A 17,768-nucleotide genomic window follows, 5' to 3' on the forward strand; every position below is an offset into this window, starting at 1 on the left:
TTGGATTTTTCGCCTCGTCCAGGCCGCACACCTTGCAGGCCCCCCCCCCCCCCTTCCTCCTCCTCCTCGCCCTCCCCGTCCCCGGTTTCCTCCGGGGGGGGGTCGGACGGACAGACACACACACACACACACACACACACACACACACACACACACACGGTCCCCCGGTCCCCGGGGCGGGTCGGTCCGTGGCGGTCCTCGGCGGTCCGGATGGTGGGCTGACGGGGGTCGCCATGGAGACGCCGGCGACGCCCCCCCCGGCCCCGTGCTGGGGCCCGGACGGCGGCGGCGGCCCCCCCCGCCGAGCCCTTGGCCCCCCCTCCGGGAGCCCCCCCGGGGGGCCCCCCGCGCCGACAGCGCCGCTGCTCCAGGCGGGACCGGGAGCGGAGGAGGCGGCGGAGGCGGCGGCGGCGGAGGCAGGGCGGAGGAGGAGGCGGAGGAGGAGGGGGGCGGAGGAAGCGGAGGACCGACCGGGGGGACCCCCCGAACAACGCCCTGCCCGGCCCCCCGGCCTCCCCGACATCCTCCTCCTCCTCCTCTTCTTCCTCCTCCTCCTCCTCGTCGTCGTCGTCGTCGTCCTCGTCGTCCCCCGCGCGGCCCCGCTGGTCGTCCGCCTCCTCCGGGGAGCCCGCCGGGCCCCGGCCCAAGCGGCGGCGCAGGCGGCGGCGGCGCCGGCGGACTCCGCCCCCCCAGCGACCCCCGAGGCCCCAGCAAGGCGGGGGCGGCGGTGAGCAGGACGACGACCACCTGGACGACGACCTGGACGACGACGACGACGACCTGGACGACGACGAGGAGGAGGAGGAGGAAGAAGAGGAGGAGGAGGAGGAGGACCTCATCGACGGCTTCGCCATCGCCAGCTTCGCCAGCCTCGAGGCCCTGCAGGTGAATTGGGGCGGGGGGGGCCCCGTCGTTATGATGGTGGCATTCAGTAAGCGCCTACTAGTTACAATAATAATGATGATGGTGATGATGGCGTTTAGTATTTATTGAGCACTGACTGTGTGCAGAGCATAGGACTAAGCGCTTGGGAAGCCCAACCGGGCAACATCTAGAAACGGTCCCTCTTCGTTCAGTGGTATTTATTGAGCGCCAACTGTGTGCAGGGCACCGGACTAAGCGCTTGGGAAGTCCAACTGGGCAACATCTAGAGACGGTCCCTATTGGTTCAATGGTATTTATTGAGCGCTGACAGTGTGCAGAGCGCCGGACTAAGCGCTTGGGAAGTCCAACTGGGCAACATCTAGAGACGGTCCCTATTTGTTCAATGGTATTTATTGAGCGCCGACTGTGTACAGAGCACCGGACTGAGCGCTTGGGAAGTCCAACTGGGCGACATCTACAGACGGTCCTTACTCATTCGGTCGTATTTATTGAGCGCCGACTGTGCAGAGCACCGGACTGAGGGCTTGGGAAGTCCAACTGGGCAACATCTAGAGACGGTCCCTATTCATTCAGTCGTATTTATTGAGCACCGACTGTGTGCAGAGCACCGGACTGAGCGCTTGGGAAGTCCAACTGGGCAACATCTAGATGATGATGATGATCTAGAGAGATGGTCCCTATTCGTTCAGTCGTATTTATTGAGCACTGACTGTGTGCAGATCACCGGACTAAGTTCTTGGGAAGTCCACCTGGGCAACATCTAGAGATGGTCCTTATTCGTTCAGTGGTATTTATTGAGCACTGACTGTGTGCAGAGCACCAGACTGAGCGCTTGGGAAGTCCAGCTGGGCAACATCTAGAGAGACGGTCCCTATTCATTCAGTCATATTTATTGAGCGCTGACTGTGTGCAGGGCATTGGACTAAGCGCTTGGGAAGTCCAACTGGGCAAGAGCTAGAGACGGTCCCTATTCATTCAGTCATATTTATTGAGCGCTGACTGTGTGCAGGGCATCGGACTAAGCGCTTGGGAAGTCCAACTGGGCAACATCTAGAGACGGTCCCTATTCGTTGAGTCGTATTTATTGAGCGCCGACTGAGTACAGAGCACCAGACTAAGCGCTTGGGAAGTCCAACTGGGCAACATCTAGAGACGGTCCCTATTCGTTCAGTCGTATTTATTGAGCGCCGACTGTGTGCAGAGCACTGGACTAAGCGCTTGGGAAGTCCAACTGGGCAACATCTAGAGAGACGGTCCCTATTCGTTGAGTCGTATTTATTGAGCTCCGACTGTGTGCGGAGCACCGGACTAAGCGATTGGGAAGTCCAAGTCGGCAACATCTAGAGATAGGCCCTTGGGAAGTCCAACTGGGCAAGAGTTAGAGACGGTCCATATTCGTTCAGTAGTATTTATTGAGCGCTGACTGTGCACAGAGCACTGGACTAAGCGCTTGGGAAGTCCAACTGGGCAACATCTAGAGAGACGGTCCCTATTCGTTCAATCGTGTTTATTGAGCGCTGACGACAGTGTGCAGAGCACTGGACTGAGTGCTTGGGAAGTCCTAGTTGGCAACATCTAGAGACAGTCCCTACCCAACAGTGGGCGCACAGGCTAGAAGAAGTACATCTTGTACTTCCCAAGCGCTCAGTACGGTGCTCTGCACACAGTCAGCGCTCAATAAATACGATGGAATGAATGAATGAATGCTGCTTCTGCGGGGGGGGTGAATAATAATAATAACAGCAACGATGGCATTTAGTATAGCGCGGACTAGGTGCCGAGCACTGTTAGAAAGAATGGGGTGGCACTTAGTAAGCGCCTACTAGGTGCCGAGCGCTGTCAGTAAGGGCTTACTAGGGGCCGAGCGCTGTCACTTAGTAAGGGCTTACTAGGGGCTGAGCGCCGTTATGATGATGGCACTTGGTAAGCGCTTACTAGGTGCTGAGCACTGCTATGATGATAATAATGATGATGATGGCATTCAGTAAGCGCTTACTAGGTGCCGAGTGCTGTTATGATGATGATAATAATGATGATGATGGCATTCAGTAAGCGCTTACTAGGTGCCGAGTGCTGTTATGATGATGATAATAATGATGATGATGGCATTCAGTAAGCGCTTACTAGGTGCCGAGCGCTGTCACTTAATAAGCGCTGACTAGGTGCCGAGCACTGTTAGAAAGAATGGGGTGGCACTTAGTAAGCGCCTACTAGGTGCCGAGCACTATCACTTAGTAAGGGCTTACTAGGGGAGCGCTGTCAGTAAGGGCTTACTAGGGGCCGAGCACTGTTATGATGATAATAATGATGATGATGGCATTCAGTAAGCGCTTACTAGGTGCCGAACGCTGTTATAATAATAATAATAATAATGATGATGATGGCATTTAGTAAGCACTTACTAGGTGCTGAGCGCTGTCACTTAATAAGCGCTGACTAGGTGCCGAGCACCCTTATGATGATGGCATTTAGTAAGCACTTACTAGGTGCCGAGCGCTGTTATAATAATAATAATAATAATAATAATGGTGATGATGGCGTTTAGTAAGCACTTAACTAGGTGCCGAGCGCGCTTATGATGATGGCACTTAGTAAGCGCTCACTAGGTGCCGAGCGCCCTTATGATGATGGAAGTTTGGAAGCGCTTACTAGGCACCGAGCGCCCGTTATGATGATAATAATAATGACGATGATGGCATTCAGTAAGCGCTTACTAGGTGCCAAGCGCTGTTCGAATGGGATGGCACTTAGTAAGCGCTTACTAGGTGCTGAGCGCTGTTATGGTAATGATAGTAATAATGATGATGATGGCACTCAGTAAGTGCTTACTACGTGCCGAGCGCTGTTAGAATGGGATGGCACTTAGTAAGCGCTTACTAGGTGCCGAGCGCTGTTATGGTAATGATAGTAATAATGATGATGATGGCACTCAGTAAGCGCTTACTAGATGCTGAGCGCTGTTAGAATGGGATGGCACTTAGTAAGCGCTTACTAGGTGCCGAGCGCTGTTAGAATGGGATGGCTCTAAGTAAGCGCTTACTAGGTACCTAGCGCTGCACACAGTAAGCGCTCAATAAATAAATACAATTGATGATGTTACGGTAATGATAATAATAATGATGATGGCACTCAGTAAGCGCTTACTAGGTGCCGAGCGCTGTTAGAATGGGATGGCATTTAGTAAGCGCTTACTAGGTGCCGAGTGCTTTTATGGTAATGATAGTAATAATGATGATGATGGCACTCAGTAAGCGCTTACTACGTGCTGAACGCTGTTAGAATGGGATGGCACTTAGTAAGCGCTTACTAGGTGCCGAGCGCTGTTAGAATGGGATGGCTCTTAGTAAGCGCTTACTAGGTACCAAGCGCTGTTACAGTAACGATAATAATAATAATGATGATGGCACTCAGTAAGCGCTTACTAGATGCTGAGTGCTGTTAGATTGGGATGGCACTTAGTAAGCGCTTACTAGATGCCAAGCGCTGTTAGAATGGAATGGCACTCAGTAAGTGCTTACTAGGTGCCGAGCGCTGTTATGGTAATGATAATAATAATGATGATCATGGTACTCAGTAAGTGCTTACTAGGTGCCGAGCGCTGTTAGAATGGGAGGGCACTTAGTAAGCGCTTACCAGGTGCCGAGTGCTGTTATAATAGTAATAATGATGATGATGATGGCATTTAGTAAGTGCTTACTAGGTGCCGAGCGCTGTTATGGTAATGATAATAATAATGATGATCATGGTACTCAGTAAGTGCTTACTAGGTGCCGAGCGCTGTTAGAATGGGATGGCACTTAGTAAGCGCTTACTGAGTACCAAGCGCTGTTATAATAATAATAATTATGATGATGATGGCATTTAGTAAGCGCTTACTAGGTGCCGAGCGCTGTTACGGTAATGGTAATGATAGTGATGATTATGGCCCTCAGAAAGCGCTTACTAGGTGCAGAGCGCTGTTAGAATGGGATGGCACTCAGTAAGTGCTTACTAGGTGCCGAGCGCTGTTATGGTAATGATAATAATAATGATGATCATGGTACTCAGTAAGTGCTTACTAGGTGCCGAGCGCTGTTAGAATGGGATGGCACTTAGTAAGCGCTTACTGAGTACCAAGCGCTGTTATAATAATAATAATTATGATGATGATGGCATTTAGTAAGCGCTTACTAGGTGCCGAGCGCTGTCACTTAATAAGCGCTTACTAGGTGCCGAGCGCCCTTATGATGATGGAACTTAGTAAGCGCTTAATAGGTGCCGAGCGCTGTTATAATAATGATGATGATGATGATGGCATTTAGTAAGCGCTTACTAGGTGCCGAGCGCCCTTATGATGATGGCACTTAGTAAGCGCTTACTAGGTGCCGAGCGCCCTTATGATGATGGCACTGAGTAAGCGCTTACTAGGTGCCAAGCGCCCTTATGATGATGGCATTTAGTAAGCGCTTACTAGGTGATGAGCGCTGTTACGATGATGATAATAATGATGATGATGATGGCATTCAGTAAGCATTTACTAGGTGCCGAGCACTGTTACGATCATAATAATAATAATGATGATGATGACATTTTAATAAGCGCTTACTAGGTGCTGAGCGTTGTTATGATAATAATAATTATGATAATGATGGCATTTAGTAAGCGCTTACTAGGTGCCGAGCGCTGTTATGATGATGGCACTTAGTAAGTACTTACTAGGTGCTGAGTGCTGCTATGGTGATGGCACTTAGTGAAGCGCTTACTAGGTGCCCAGCGCCGTTATGATGATGGCACTTTGTAAGCGCTTACTAGGTGCTGAGCGCTGGTATAATGTGATGGCACCTAGTAAAGGCTTACTAGGTGCCGAGCGCCACTATGATGATGGCGTTTTGTAAGCGCTTACTAGGTGCCGAGCACTGTTAGAATGGGATGGCACTTAGTAAGCGCTTACTAGGTGCCGAGCGCTGTTATGATGATAATGATGATGATGATGGCATTCAGTAAGCGCTTACTAGCTGCCGAACGCTGTTATGATGATAAGAATGATGATGTTGGCATTCAGTAAGCGCTTACTAGGTGCCGAGCTCTGTTACAATGTGATGGCACTTAGTAAGCGCTTACTAGGTGCCAAGGGCTGTTATGGTGACGATAATAATGATGATGATGGCATTCAGTAAGCGCCTACTAGGTGCCGAGCGCTGTTACGATAATAGTAATAATAATAATAATAATGATGATGATGATGATGATGGCACTTAGTAAGCGCTTACCAGGTGCCAAGCGCTGTTATGATGATGGCACTTAGTAAGCGTTTACTAGGTGCCGAGCGATGTTATGATAATAATAATGATGATAATGGCATTCAGTAAGCACTTACTAGGTGCCGAGCACTGTTACGATGATGATAATAATAGTGATGATGATGATGATGCATTTAGTAAGTGCTTACTAGGTGCCGAGCGCTGTTACGATAATAATAATAATAATAATGGTGGTGGTGGCATTTAGTAAGCGCTTACTAGGTGCCGAGCGCCGTTATGATGATGGCACTTGGTAAAGGGCTGTTATAATGATGGCACTTAGGAAGCGCTTAGTAGGTGCCGAGCACTGTTATGATGATGGCACTTAGTAAGCACTTACTAGGTGCCGAGAGCTGTTATGATGATGATGATAATAATAATAATAATAATAATGGCATTTATTAAGCACTTACTCTGTGCTAAGCACTGTTCTAAGCACTGGGGAGGTTACAAGGTGATCAGGTTGTCCCACGGGGGGCTCACAGTCTCCATCCCCATATCCCCATTTTACAGATGAGGGAACCGAGGCCCAGAAAAGTGAAGCGACTTGCCCAAAGTCACACAGCTGACAATTGGCAGAGCCGGGATTTGAACCCGTGACCTCTGACTCCAAAGCCCGGGCTCTTTCCACTGAGCCACGCTGCTTCTCTAAGTGCCGAGCGCTAGGTGCCGAGCGCTGTTATGATGATGGCACTTAGTAAAGCGCTTACAAGGTGCCGAGCGCTGCTGTGATGATGGTACTTAGTAAGCGCTTCCTAGGTGCCAAGCACTGTTATGACAATGGCACTTAGTAAGCGCTTACTAGGTGCTGAGTGCTGTAATGATGATGATAATAATAATGATGGCATTTATTGAGCGCTTACTCTGTGCAAAGCACTGTTCTAAGCACTGGGGAGGTTACAAGGTGATCACGCAGGCCCACGGGGGGGCTCACAATCTTAATCCCCATTTTACAGATGAGGGAACCGAGGCCCTGAGAAGTGACTTGCCCAAAGTCACATAGTTGACAAGTGGCGGAACTGGGATTCGAACCCGTGACCTCTGACTCCAAAACCCCGGCTCTTTCCACTGAGCCACGCTGCTTCTCCAAGTGCCAAGCACTAGGAGCCGAGCACCGTTATGATGATGGCACTTAGTGAGCGCTTACTAGGTGCCGAGCGCCGTTACGATGATGGCACTTAGTGAGCGCTTACTAGGTGCCGAGCGCCGTTATGATGATGGCACTTAGTGAGCGCTTACTAGGTGCCGAGCGCAGTTACAATAATGATAATAAAGATAATGGCATATAGTAAGTGCTTACTAGATGCCAAGCGCTGTTATAATGATGATGGCATTTAGGAAGCGCTTTTTCAAGTGCCAAGCACTGTTATAATCATGGCATTTAGGAAGCGCTTACTACGTGTTAAGGGCTGTTATAATAACGATGGCATTTAGTAAGTACCTACTGTGTGCCAAGTGCTGCTCTAGTAATAATAGTGATGGCATTTATTGGGGTGGTGGATAATAATAATAATTATTATGATGATGATGGCATTTACTGGGGTGGTGGTATTCATTCAGTCGTATTTATTGAGCGCTTACTGTGTGCAGAGCACTGTACTAAGCGCTTGGGAAGTACAAGTTGGCAAAATATAGAGACGGTCCCTACCCGACAGTGGGCTCACAGTCTAGAAGGGGGAGACAGAGAACAAAACAAAGCGTATTAACAAAATAAGTAGAATAATTATGTACAAGTAAAAATAAATAATAATAATAATGACAGCATTTAGTAAGAGCTTACTATGTGCAAAGCACTGTTATAATGAGGCATTTTGTAAGCACTTATTATGTGTAAACTGTTATAATAATGACGGCATTTATTAAGCCCTTACTATGTGCAAAGCGCTGTTATAATGATGTCATTTAGTAAGCGCTTACTATGTGCCAAGCGCTTTTATAATAATAATAATATGATGATGATGGCATTTAGTAAGGGCTTATTATGTGCCAATCACTGTTCTAAGCACTGGGCTGGATACAGGATAATCAGGTGGTCCCACGCGTAGCTCACAGTCTTCATCCCCATTTTCCAGATGAGGGAACTGAGAGACACAGAGAAGCTAAGTGACTTCCCCAAGGTCACCCAGCTGACAGTTGGCGGAGCCGGGATTTGAACCCGTGATCTCTGACTCCAAATAATAATGTTGGTGTTTTTTAAGTGTTTACTACGTGCATAGCACTGCTTTTAAGCACTGGGGTAGATACAAGGTAATCAGATTGTCCCATGCCGGGTGCACAGTCTTCATCCTCATTTTACAGATGAGGAAACTGAGGCCCAGGAGAGTTAAGTGACTTGCTTAAAGCCCGGGCTCTTTCCACTGAGCCACACTGCTTCTCAGCAACGGGGAGGTTACAAGATGATGAAGAAGCAGCAGTAGTGTAGCCCGGCGGAAAGAGCCCAGGCTTTGGAGTCAGAGGCCGTCGGAACTAATCCCGGCTCCGCCGACTGTCGTCTGGGTGACTTTGGGCAAGTCGCTGCTCTGGGCCTCAGTTCCCTCATCCGGAAAATGGGGGTGAAGACTGTGAGCCCCCCGTGGGACCACCTGATCGCCTTGTAATCTCCCCAGTGCTTAGAACTGGGCTTTGCACATAGCGCTGAAGAAATTCTGCTGTTATTTACAAAGTGATCAGGTGGTCCCACGGGCGGCTCACAGTCTTCATCCCCATTTTCCAGATGAGGGAACTGAGGCCCAGAGAAGTGAAGTGACTTGCCCAGAGTCACCCAGCTGACAAATGGCGGAGCGGGGATTTGAACCCGTGACCTCTCACGCCAAAGCCTGGGCTCTTTCCGCTGAGCCACGCCGGGGCACGGGGGGCAGCGGTGGAAGGGGGAATGGGGACTGTACTTCCCAAGCGCTCGGTCCAGGGCTCTGCACACAGTAAGCGCTCGATGAAGACGATCGAATGAGGATTGGGAAGGACCCGGAGGCTGTGGGAGGGCGGAGTTGGGGATGCCGGTGGAAAAACCGGCCCCCGAAACCTGAGCAACCGGCTCCAACGCCCAGGCCCCCCACCCCCGGCCGGGCCCTGTCCTGCCCTCCCCAGAGGGCGGGAGGAGGGACAGCCAACGTGCCAGGCCGGGCACCGCATCCCTGGACCGCCCGAGGCCCGGAGCCCAGCCTGAGCCGACGGGGGCCTCGCCGAATACACCCCCCCGGCTGGGGTTCGGGAGTGGGGAGGTGCAGACGGTGGGGGGGGGCCCGGCTGGGGAGCCCCCCCCCAGCCATCGTCGCCCGGGCCGGCGATGGGTTCCTCAGGACCCCCTTGTCTCTCCGCAGAAGGACGCGTCCCTGCAGCCCCCGGAGCGCCTGGAACATCGGCTGAAGCACTCGGGGAAGCGGAAGCGGGGGGGGTGCCGGGGGGCCCCGGGGGGAGCAGGGAGACAGCTCGGACCGGGACCCCGGACGGCCCCCCCGGGGAGGATCGGGCCCGCAAGCGGCCCGGTAAGCGGAGGAGGAAAGAGGTGAGACGTGGCGGTGACCGTTTCCCATCCCGTCATCTCCCCGTCCCGTCTCTCCCCTCGCTTTCCCACTCCTCTCCCTGGCGATTCTTGACAGAGTGGGGGGGGGCCCGTCCCCACCTGGATTCCCCCTCACCCCGGAGTCGTTCAGCTGTCCCCGGCGGAGGGTCCCGGGGGGCTAGGGAGGAACCGAACGGAGCTGGGGTTTCCCCGTGCCAACCTCAGGAGGGGAGGTCCGGGACCAGCCCTACACTAGACTGAGCACGACCCGCACCCCCAGCTTCAGATGGGAAGGGTCGAAAAACGGCTGCTAGTCCCTCAGACGCCCTCTCCTTGCCGGTCGGGGTCATCCTGGGTCGCTTACCTCTCTGCCCTCCTTTCCCACAGGCTTCCTCGCGCCACTCCCTGGAAGCCGGATACATAGTAAGTGGTCCCTCTTGGTCCCCTGTCTCCCCCCCGGGATGGCGCACTGGCCCCGTTCCTCATTCATTCATTCATTCATTCATTCAGTCGTATTTATTGAGCACTTACTGTGTGCAGAGCACTGGGCTAAGCGCTTGGGTAGTCCAAGTTGGCAACAGATAGAGACGGTCCTTACCCGACAGCGGGCTCACAGTCTAGAAAGGGGAGACAGAACAAAACGAAACATATTAACAAAATAAAATAAATAGAATAAATATGTCCAAATAAAATAGAGTAATAAACATGTGCAAACATATATACATATATAAAGGTGGTGTGGGGAGGGGAAGGAGGTAAGGCGGTGGGGATGGGGAGGGGGCTCAGTCTGGGAAGGCCTTCTGGAGGAGGTGAGCTCTCAGAAGGGAGGAAGAGAGCTAGCTTGGCGGATGTGTGGAGGGAGGGTATTCCGGGCCAGGGGGAGGACGTGGGCCGGGGGACGACGGCGGGATGGGCGAGAATGAGGCCCGGTGAGGAGGTGAGCGGCGGCAGAGGAGTGGATGGTGCGGGCTGGGCTGGAGAAGGACAGAAGGGAGGTGAGGGAGGAGGGGGCCAGGGGATGGATGGACAGCCTTGAAGCCGAGGTTGAGGAGTTTTTGCCTGATGCGTAGGTTGACTGGTAGCCACTGGAGATTTTTGAGGAGGGGAGTGACATGCCCAGTTCCTCACTCATGACCCCCCTCTATGTGCTTTTCCCCAGTGCGACGCAGAAAGCGATCTGGATGAGAGGGTGAGTAGCATGGGAGGAGGAGGAGGAGGGAAACGCGGGGAGCCCGGACCTCCTCCGAGGGCCCGAGGGACTTGACCGCCCCGACCCTCCCGTCCCAGGTCTCCGACGACGACCTCGACCCGTCATTTACTGTCTCAACCAGCAAAGGTGAGCGCCCCGCCCCTGGGGTCGGGTGGGGAGGGACGGGGAACCAACGCGGGCGCCCCGCCGCCGCTCGTCGTCCTGACCGGGCAGGGGGAGGTTGGCGAGGACGTCTGCCCCCCGCCGCCGCCACCGCACCGGGGGCTGACTCGTCTCCTCTCTCTGTCTCTCTCTCTCCCGCCCTCCCACCCGCCACCTCCCTTCCAGCCTCGGGCCCCCACGGTGCACTCAATGGGAACTGTGAAGCTAAACTTTCTGTGATCCCCAAAGTGTCGGGGCTGGAGCGGAGCCAGGAGCAGCCCCCGGGGCCCGATCTGCTGCTAGTGCCTTTCCCCGCCAAGGAGCCGCCGCCCCCGCCCGCCCCCCGGCCCCTGGCCTCTCCCCAGCCCCCGTCGTCGGCCCCCCCCCAGCCTGCCGCCCCCGCCGCCGCCGCAGCTGCAGCTCCGGGTCTCCCCCTTCGGCCTCCGCTCGTCGCCCTACGGCAGCGGACTGGACCTCAGCGCCGCCGCTGGGTGAGGGGCTCCGGGACGGACGGCCGCGCTGACGGCGGTGGGGACTTCGGGGGTGGGGCCCGCTCGGGGCGGGGGAGGACCGCGTCTCCATGCCTGGCCGGGAGCGTCCCTCCAAAGTTGAGTCTGGCAGATTTCCCGAGAGGGAGAAATGTCGTGGGGGCGGGCGGCGGAGGGGCCCGGGGGATCCCGTCCCGGGTCGCTCTCTTCCGTTCTCCGAGGGGCGGACGGCTCTCTGCTCCCCTTGGGCTTCCCCGGGGGGTCCGAGAGGGAGGGAAGGAGTCGGGACGGGGGGACTCCAGGGCAATCACCCGTTTCTCTACTCCTCTCCTGTCCCCAGCTCTTCTCGGCCACCCCCCAAGGCCCCGGCCCCACCCGTGGCTCCGGCCGCTCCCTCCTCCGCCTCGTCAGCCTCCTCCTCCTCCTCCTCTTCCTCCTCCTCCTCCGCCCAGCTTTCCCACCGCCCCCCGACCCCTTCCCTGCCCCTGTCCCTGGCCGGCCACGGCTTTCCCCCGGCTGGGCTGCGGGCCCCCCCGCCGCCCCCTCCGCACCCCGCCCTCTTTTCCCCCGGCCCCACCTTGCCCCCGCCCCCACCCCTGCTGCAGGTGGCAGGACATCCGGGAGCCGCCGCTGCCGCCGCCGCCGCCGCCGCTGCCGCAGCCCTCTCTGGTAAGCCGCGACGAAGGGGGCGGTGGTATCGATTTGGCGCCGGCCGTGCCTCAGTTGCACCGGTCGAAGCGCCGGGGTGGAGACGAGCCACCCGGTCCCTGGCCCGGACGGAGCTCCCAGTCCCGATCCCCCATTTTACAGACGAGGGAACTGCGGCCCGGGGAGGTTAGGTGACTTGCCCGAGATCGCTCGGCGGGCGAGGGGCGGGGCCCGGGATTAGAACCCAGGTCCCGGTGGCGCCCGGGCCCGTGCTCTCATCCACTAGGCCGGGCCGCTTCTCGGGCGCCACGAGTGCGTGCGTACGTACGGATACGTAGCGGGGCTGCCGACGGGTTTGAAGGAAGGCAGTCCCCTCTCGCTGCCCCGTGGCCGGGAAGGTGTCCGACGCGTCTGGCCGGGGCTCGGAAGAGAGCTCCCGTTTCTACCTCTCCCTACTGCCCCGATGGGCGGCACGCCGACGTCCGGTGTCGGCAGACCTTCCTCCCCCGCCCCACATCTTAGGGATGGCCCTAGCTTCCCCCATCCCCAGGCAAAATGGACTAGAGATGCCACCGGGCCGCAGGTTCACTCTGTCGCTCGCGCCGGAAACCGGGACGTTTAACGGCCCCGGGGAATAACGCAGGGTTTCCAGAGCGGCCGCCTCCGAAAGGAGAGCAGTCGGGGCCGAAAGTGGGACAGGGGGCGGGCGGGGAGAGGGGAAGTCGACGCAGGCTCGGGGGACGGTTTGGGGGAAGGAGAGCCGGACGCGGGGAGAATCGGTGGCCCTGGAGGTGGGCCGGCCGGTTCCGGGTGAGGCGTGGTGGCGGGCCCGGCGGGCGCGGAGGCGAGGGTTAATCCCGTCCCTGCCTTCTGTAGAACAGGAGCTGATTCGCCAGGACTTGAGCTCTCGGTTCCTGAGTGCCCAGAGTGCCCCCGAGGTGGGAGGGGCGGGGGGCTCCGCCCGCCCTCTGGCCTTCCAGTTCCACCAGCACAACCACCAGCACACCCACCAACACACCCACCAGCACTTCACCCCCTATCCTCCTGGTCTGCTGCCCCACCACGGCCCCCACATGGTGAGACCACCCCCCCCCCCGCCCCCATCCTTGACCGGGCGCGGGCGGCGGCGGGGACCCCCTGCCTCGACCTGCCCTGACGACGGTCGCCGCGGCTCTCTCCCCCTCAGTTCGAAAAATATCCAGGAAAAATCGAAGGCCTTTTCCGGCATAACGTGAGTCCCTCGTGGGAGGGGTGGGGGGCAGACTTAGTCGAGCATGGGAGAAGCCGCCGGCGGGACCGAGAGCTCTTGCCCCGCTCCCCTGTCCCCTGCCAGCCTGATGGATTTTGTTTTTTTCTCTTTCTCTCAACAGCTGTACGCGGCGGCCTTTCCTCCCGCTGTCCCAGGCCTGCCCCCGGGCCTGCCATCTGCTGTCTCCTTTGGCTCCCTTCAAGGGGCATTCCAGCCCAAGGTGAGACTCCGGAATCCCCAGCTCCAAGTCTCCCGTCCCCGATCGCGAGGATCCAAGTCCCACTTCCCAGAATTACCACCCCGACACCCCAGCCCTCCTGGTTCCCTGGTACCCTCCACCCCAAACCCCGCTTCCCTGGGAGACAGGATAACTTCCAGCTGTCCCCGGGCCCCCGGTTTCTAGTCTTCCTGAAGCCCCCCCATCTCTGTGCAGGGCACAAACCCCGAGATGCCCCCCCGCCTGGGGCCGGTGCCGAGCGGGCTGCCCCAGAAGGGATCCCAGGTGAGCTTGGAGGGGGAGGTTTGGGGAAAAGAAGGGGCACGGACGGGTGATAGGGAGCAGAATCGGGCCTTCTTTTTCATTCATTCAATCGTATTTATTGAGCGCCTACTGTGTGCAGAGCACTGTACTGAGCGCTTGGGAAGTACAAGTCGGCAACATATAGAGACGGTCCCTACCCAACAGCCTTTTAATTTGCCCAGAGCACTTCCCCATCAGTTATCTCGCTGTACCCTCACAGCAGCATACTGCCAAGTAGGGAGGGGAGGGAGAAGCAGCGTGGCTCAGTGGAAAGAGCCTGGGCTTTGGAGTCAGAGGTCAGGGGTACAAATCCCGGCTCCGCCGGCCGTCAGCTCTGTGACTTTGGGCAAGTCACTTCACTTCTCTGGGCCTCAGTGACTTCATCTGGAAAATGGGGGTGAAGACTGGGAGCCCCCCGTGAGACAACCTGATCACCTTGTAACCTCCCCGGCGCTTAGAACAGGGCTTTGCACATAGTAAGCACTTAACATGCCATCCCTAGTGAGCACTTACTAGGTGCCGAGTGCCATTACAATAATAATAATGAAGATGATGGCATATAGTAAGTGCTTACTAGATGCCGAGCACTGTTATAATGATGATGGCATTTAGGAAGCTCTTTTCTGCACACAGTAAGCGCTCAATAAATATGATTGATGATGATCATCATCATTATTATAATTGTGCCCGTCTTACAGATGAGGGAGCCAAGGTCCCAAGGGGACTTTGCCGAGGAGGCTAGTGACAGAGCAGGAACTAGAACCCAGGTCCCCGGACTGCCAGCCCCGTGCTCTTTCCGCCAGCCCACCTCAGCTAGCCGCGGGGCCCGGGTTTCGGCCAGGTGGACGGCCGGGCTCCGCCGAAGGGCTGGGGGCAGGGTTTCCGAAGGGGTGGGATGGAGGAGAGCCGCCGGGGAGGAGTCCGAGAGGGATGAGGAATTGGGGGGTGGGTAGGGGAGTTGAAGAGAAGGTGGTTCGAGGGGGAGCGGGAGGAATCAATTGTGGGGGTGCACACCTCTTCCCCCCCCACCCCATTCTCGCTTCGTCTCCGTTACCTAGATTCCCGACCACTTCCGACCCCCTATGAGGGTGAGTACTGGGAGACGGGGGCCGGGGGGCGGGTGGGAAGCCGCCGCCGCTCCGCACGTGACGAATTTCGAGAGAAATCGCTAGGTTGCGGGAGGGGAGAGCGGGCCGGGGACCGATGGCGGGGGCGAGGGGGAATCCGGGCCGGCTGACCCCTCCGACCCCCGGCGGGGGCTTTGCAGAAACCGGGGAAGTGGTGCGCCATGCACGTTCGCGTGGCCTACATGATCCTAAGACACCAGGAGAAGATGAAGGTACAACTCTAACGCGTTCTCCCAACCGCTTAGAACGGTGCTCTGCACACAGTAAGCGTGCCAGAGAGACCGCTCGCCGACTGAGGGGCCGGGGACGGCCCGGGATCCATCAGCTGTTTCGTGTCGGGGAGAACCGGGGGTTGGGCGCCGGGGCTCGGGGGGTGCCTGGGGGCCGCGGAGGACGGACCCCAGCTTCCCTAACCCCCCCCCCCCCCGGTCTTTTCTCCAGCTGATGCAGGGTGACCCCCACAAGCTGGATTTCCGGAATGATCTTCTCCCCTGCCTCCCGGGGGCCTACGGGGGCCTCCCCCCGGGGCAAGACCTCTCCCACCCGGCCTCCCTCTTCACTGCCACAGGTGAGTTTCCCCCTGCTTCTGTCCCCAGCCCGTTCTCCGCGCGTTAAAGACCCGCCCTGCCCTCCTCCCTCCCTCTTTCCTTCAGGTGCGGCCCACGCGGCCACCAGCCCCTTCGCAGCGGCCCCCGGGCCCCACGGATCCTTCCTCGGCCCCGGGACCCCCTTCGGTAAGAGCCGCCCGTCCGCCCCGCGCCCGCCCGCCCGGCCCGCGGTGGGGCGGAGCCCGCGCCTGACGGCCGGTTTTCCCCTCCCGCCCCGTTTTTCTTTCTCCTGCAGATCCCTTTGTGCGCCCGACCAGCTTTGCCCCACTGGCAGCACTTTCCAACGGGGCCTTTGGGGGGTTGGGCAGCCCCACGTTCAGTGAGTGCCGACCCCCGGGGTCGGGGGAAAGGGAGCCGGGGGGCGCGGGGCGGCAGAAGGAAGGCCCGCGCCCCGTTTGGGACCGGAGGAGCGGGGCGAGCCGGCGGGGGCCCGGGTTTCCGAGGGCGTCCCGTCGGTGATCCGGCCTGCCTCTCCTTCCCCCTCCCAGATTCGGGGGCCGTGTTTGCCCAGAAGGAAAGCCCCGGAGCTCCTGCGGCATTCGCCTCCACCCCCGACCCCTGGGCCCGGCTCCACCGGGGCCCGCCCGCCTTTCCCAGCTGGGCCCGGCCCCCCGAGGCGGCCCGGACCCCCGGCTCCGACAAGGAACGGCCGGTGGAGCGGAGGGAGCTCCCCGTGCCCAAGGAGGAGAAAGACCGGTAAGTTCTCTCCCCCACGCCAACCCCGGGGCCCAGTCATTCATTCATTCAGTCGCATTTATTGAGCGCTCACCGTGTGCAGAGCACCGGACTAAGCGCCTGGGAAGTCCAAGTTGGCAACATCTAGAGACGGTCCCTACCCAACAGCGGGCTCACAGTCTACAAGGGGGGAGACAGACGACAAAACAAAACAGCCCCTTCCCCCTCCTTCCCCGCTTCCCCTTCAGCTTGGCTCAGTGGAAAGAGCCCGGGCTTGGGTTCTAATCCCGGCTCCGCCGCTCGTCAGCTGGGTGACTCGGGGCAAGTCACTTCTCTGGGCCTCAGTTCCCTCATCTGTAAAACGGGGATGAAGACGGTGAGCCCCACGTGGGACCTGATCACCTTGTAACCCCCCTCCCCAGCGCTTAGAACAGTGCTGACAAATGCCATCGTTATTATTATCGTCCCCGTTCCCGCCGCCGGCACGGTTCTTCCCTCCCTGCGTCCGTCCCCCCCCCCCGCTGACGCGCCTCGCTCTCTTCCTCCAGGGACCTCTCGTTTTCTCGACAGCAGCTGCGGGTCTCCCCGGCCGCCCCCAAACTGCGGGGCGGGGAGGAGGGCGCGCGGCCCCCCAAGGAGCCGGTGAGGGTGAAGGAGGAGCGGAAGGAGGAGGTCCCCGGGGCCCCCAGCCTGCACCTGCTGTTCGACCGGCCCCGGCCTCCCCCGTTCCTGGGCCCGGCCCCCTCGGAGCGCTGCGCCCCGTTCCTGGAGCCCTGGCTGGCGGCGCCCCCGCGCCTGGCCCGGCCCCCCCCGGTTCTACGAAGCCGGGGAGGAGCTGGGAGGCGCGGGGGCCGTGGCCACGGCCCGGCTCTACGGCCTGGAACCGGCCCACCCCCTGCTCTACGGCCGCCTGGCGCCGCCCCCGCCGCCGGCGCCCCCCGGACCCCCCCAGCTGCTCAGCAAGACCCCCCCCCGGGGCCCTGCTGGGGGCCCCGCCCCCCTTGGTGCCCGCCCCCCCGCCCTGGATCCCCACCCCGGCCCCCCGGGCCTTCCCGGGCTGACAGGTGAGGGGAGCCGGGGGGGCGGGGGGGAGATGGCGGAGCTCGGGGCGGAGCTCCTTTGGGTTTGCTTTGGTTTTTGGGTTTCTTCTCTTCTCCTCCCACCCCCCCTCCGCCCCCTCCCTCACTCTGCGGTGGGGTAGAGGCTGTGACCCTGAGCTAGAGGGCAGGGGTCACAACCCTTTGGAGGTCGCGGGAGGGACCCAGGGGGTCGTCCGGACCCCCGAGCCACGGGCCCGCCCTCGCGGCGGAGGCTCTGAACCCCGCCGGCTCCGGCGCCTTTCCCTTCCGAAGGGCGGTGGGGGCCGGCCGGAGGGAGGTCGGGGGTCACGGCCTCTGACCGGGGGTCCTTCCCCCACCTGCCGAGAGACTGGGTTGGCC

General features: G+C 58.3%; 1 protein-coding gene across 1 annotated transcript; it reads left to right on the forward strand.

Annotated features, from left to right (window-relative positions):
• Nucleotides 1-233: 233 nt before the first annotated feature.
• FBRS (fibrosin) lies at nt 234-17,397 on the forward strand. Its single transcript, XM_038762716.1, is given in 25 exon segments — nt 234-245; nt 358-885; nt 9,482-9,568; nt 9,570-9,617; nt 9,619-9,666; nt 10,051-10,086; nt 10,823-10,852; nt 10,951-10,999; nt 11,201-11,394; nt 11,396-11,505; nt 11,843-12,171; nt 13,027-13,226; nt 13,337-13,381; nt 13,521-13,619; nt 13,833-13,901; nt 14,978-15,007; nt 15,187-15,258; nt 15,488-15,614; nt 15,700-15,780; nt 15,890-15,973; nt 16,143-16,350; nt 16,878-17,133; nt 17,135-17,296; nt 17,298-17,342; nt 17,344-17,397. Coding segments are annotated over 25 exon segments (3,003 nt in total).
• Nucleotides 17,398-17,768: the final 371 nt, after the last annotated feature.

This window comes from Tachyglossus aculeatus, chromosome 21, assembly GCF_015852505.1.
Source record: "Tachyglossus aculeatus isolate mTacAcu1 chromosome 21, mTacAcu1.pri, whole genome shotgun sequence".
Classification (NCBI taxonomy): Eukaryota; Metazoa; Chordata; class Mammalia; order Monotremata; family Tachyglossidae; genus Tachyglossus; species Tachyglossus aculeatus.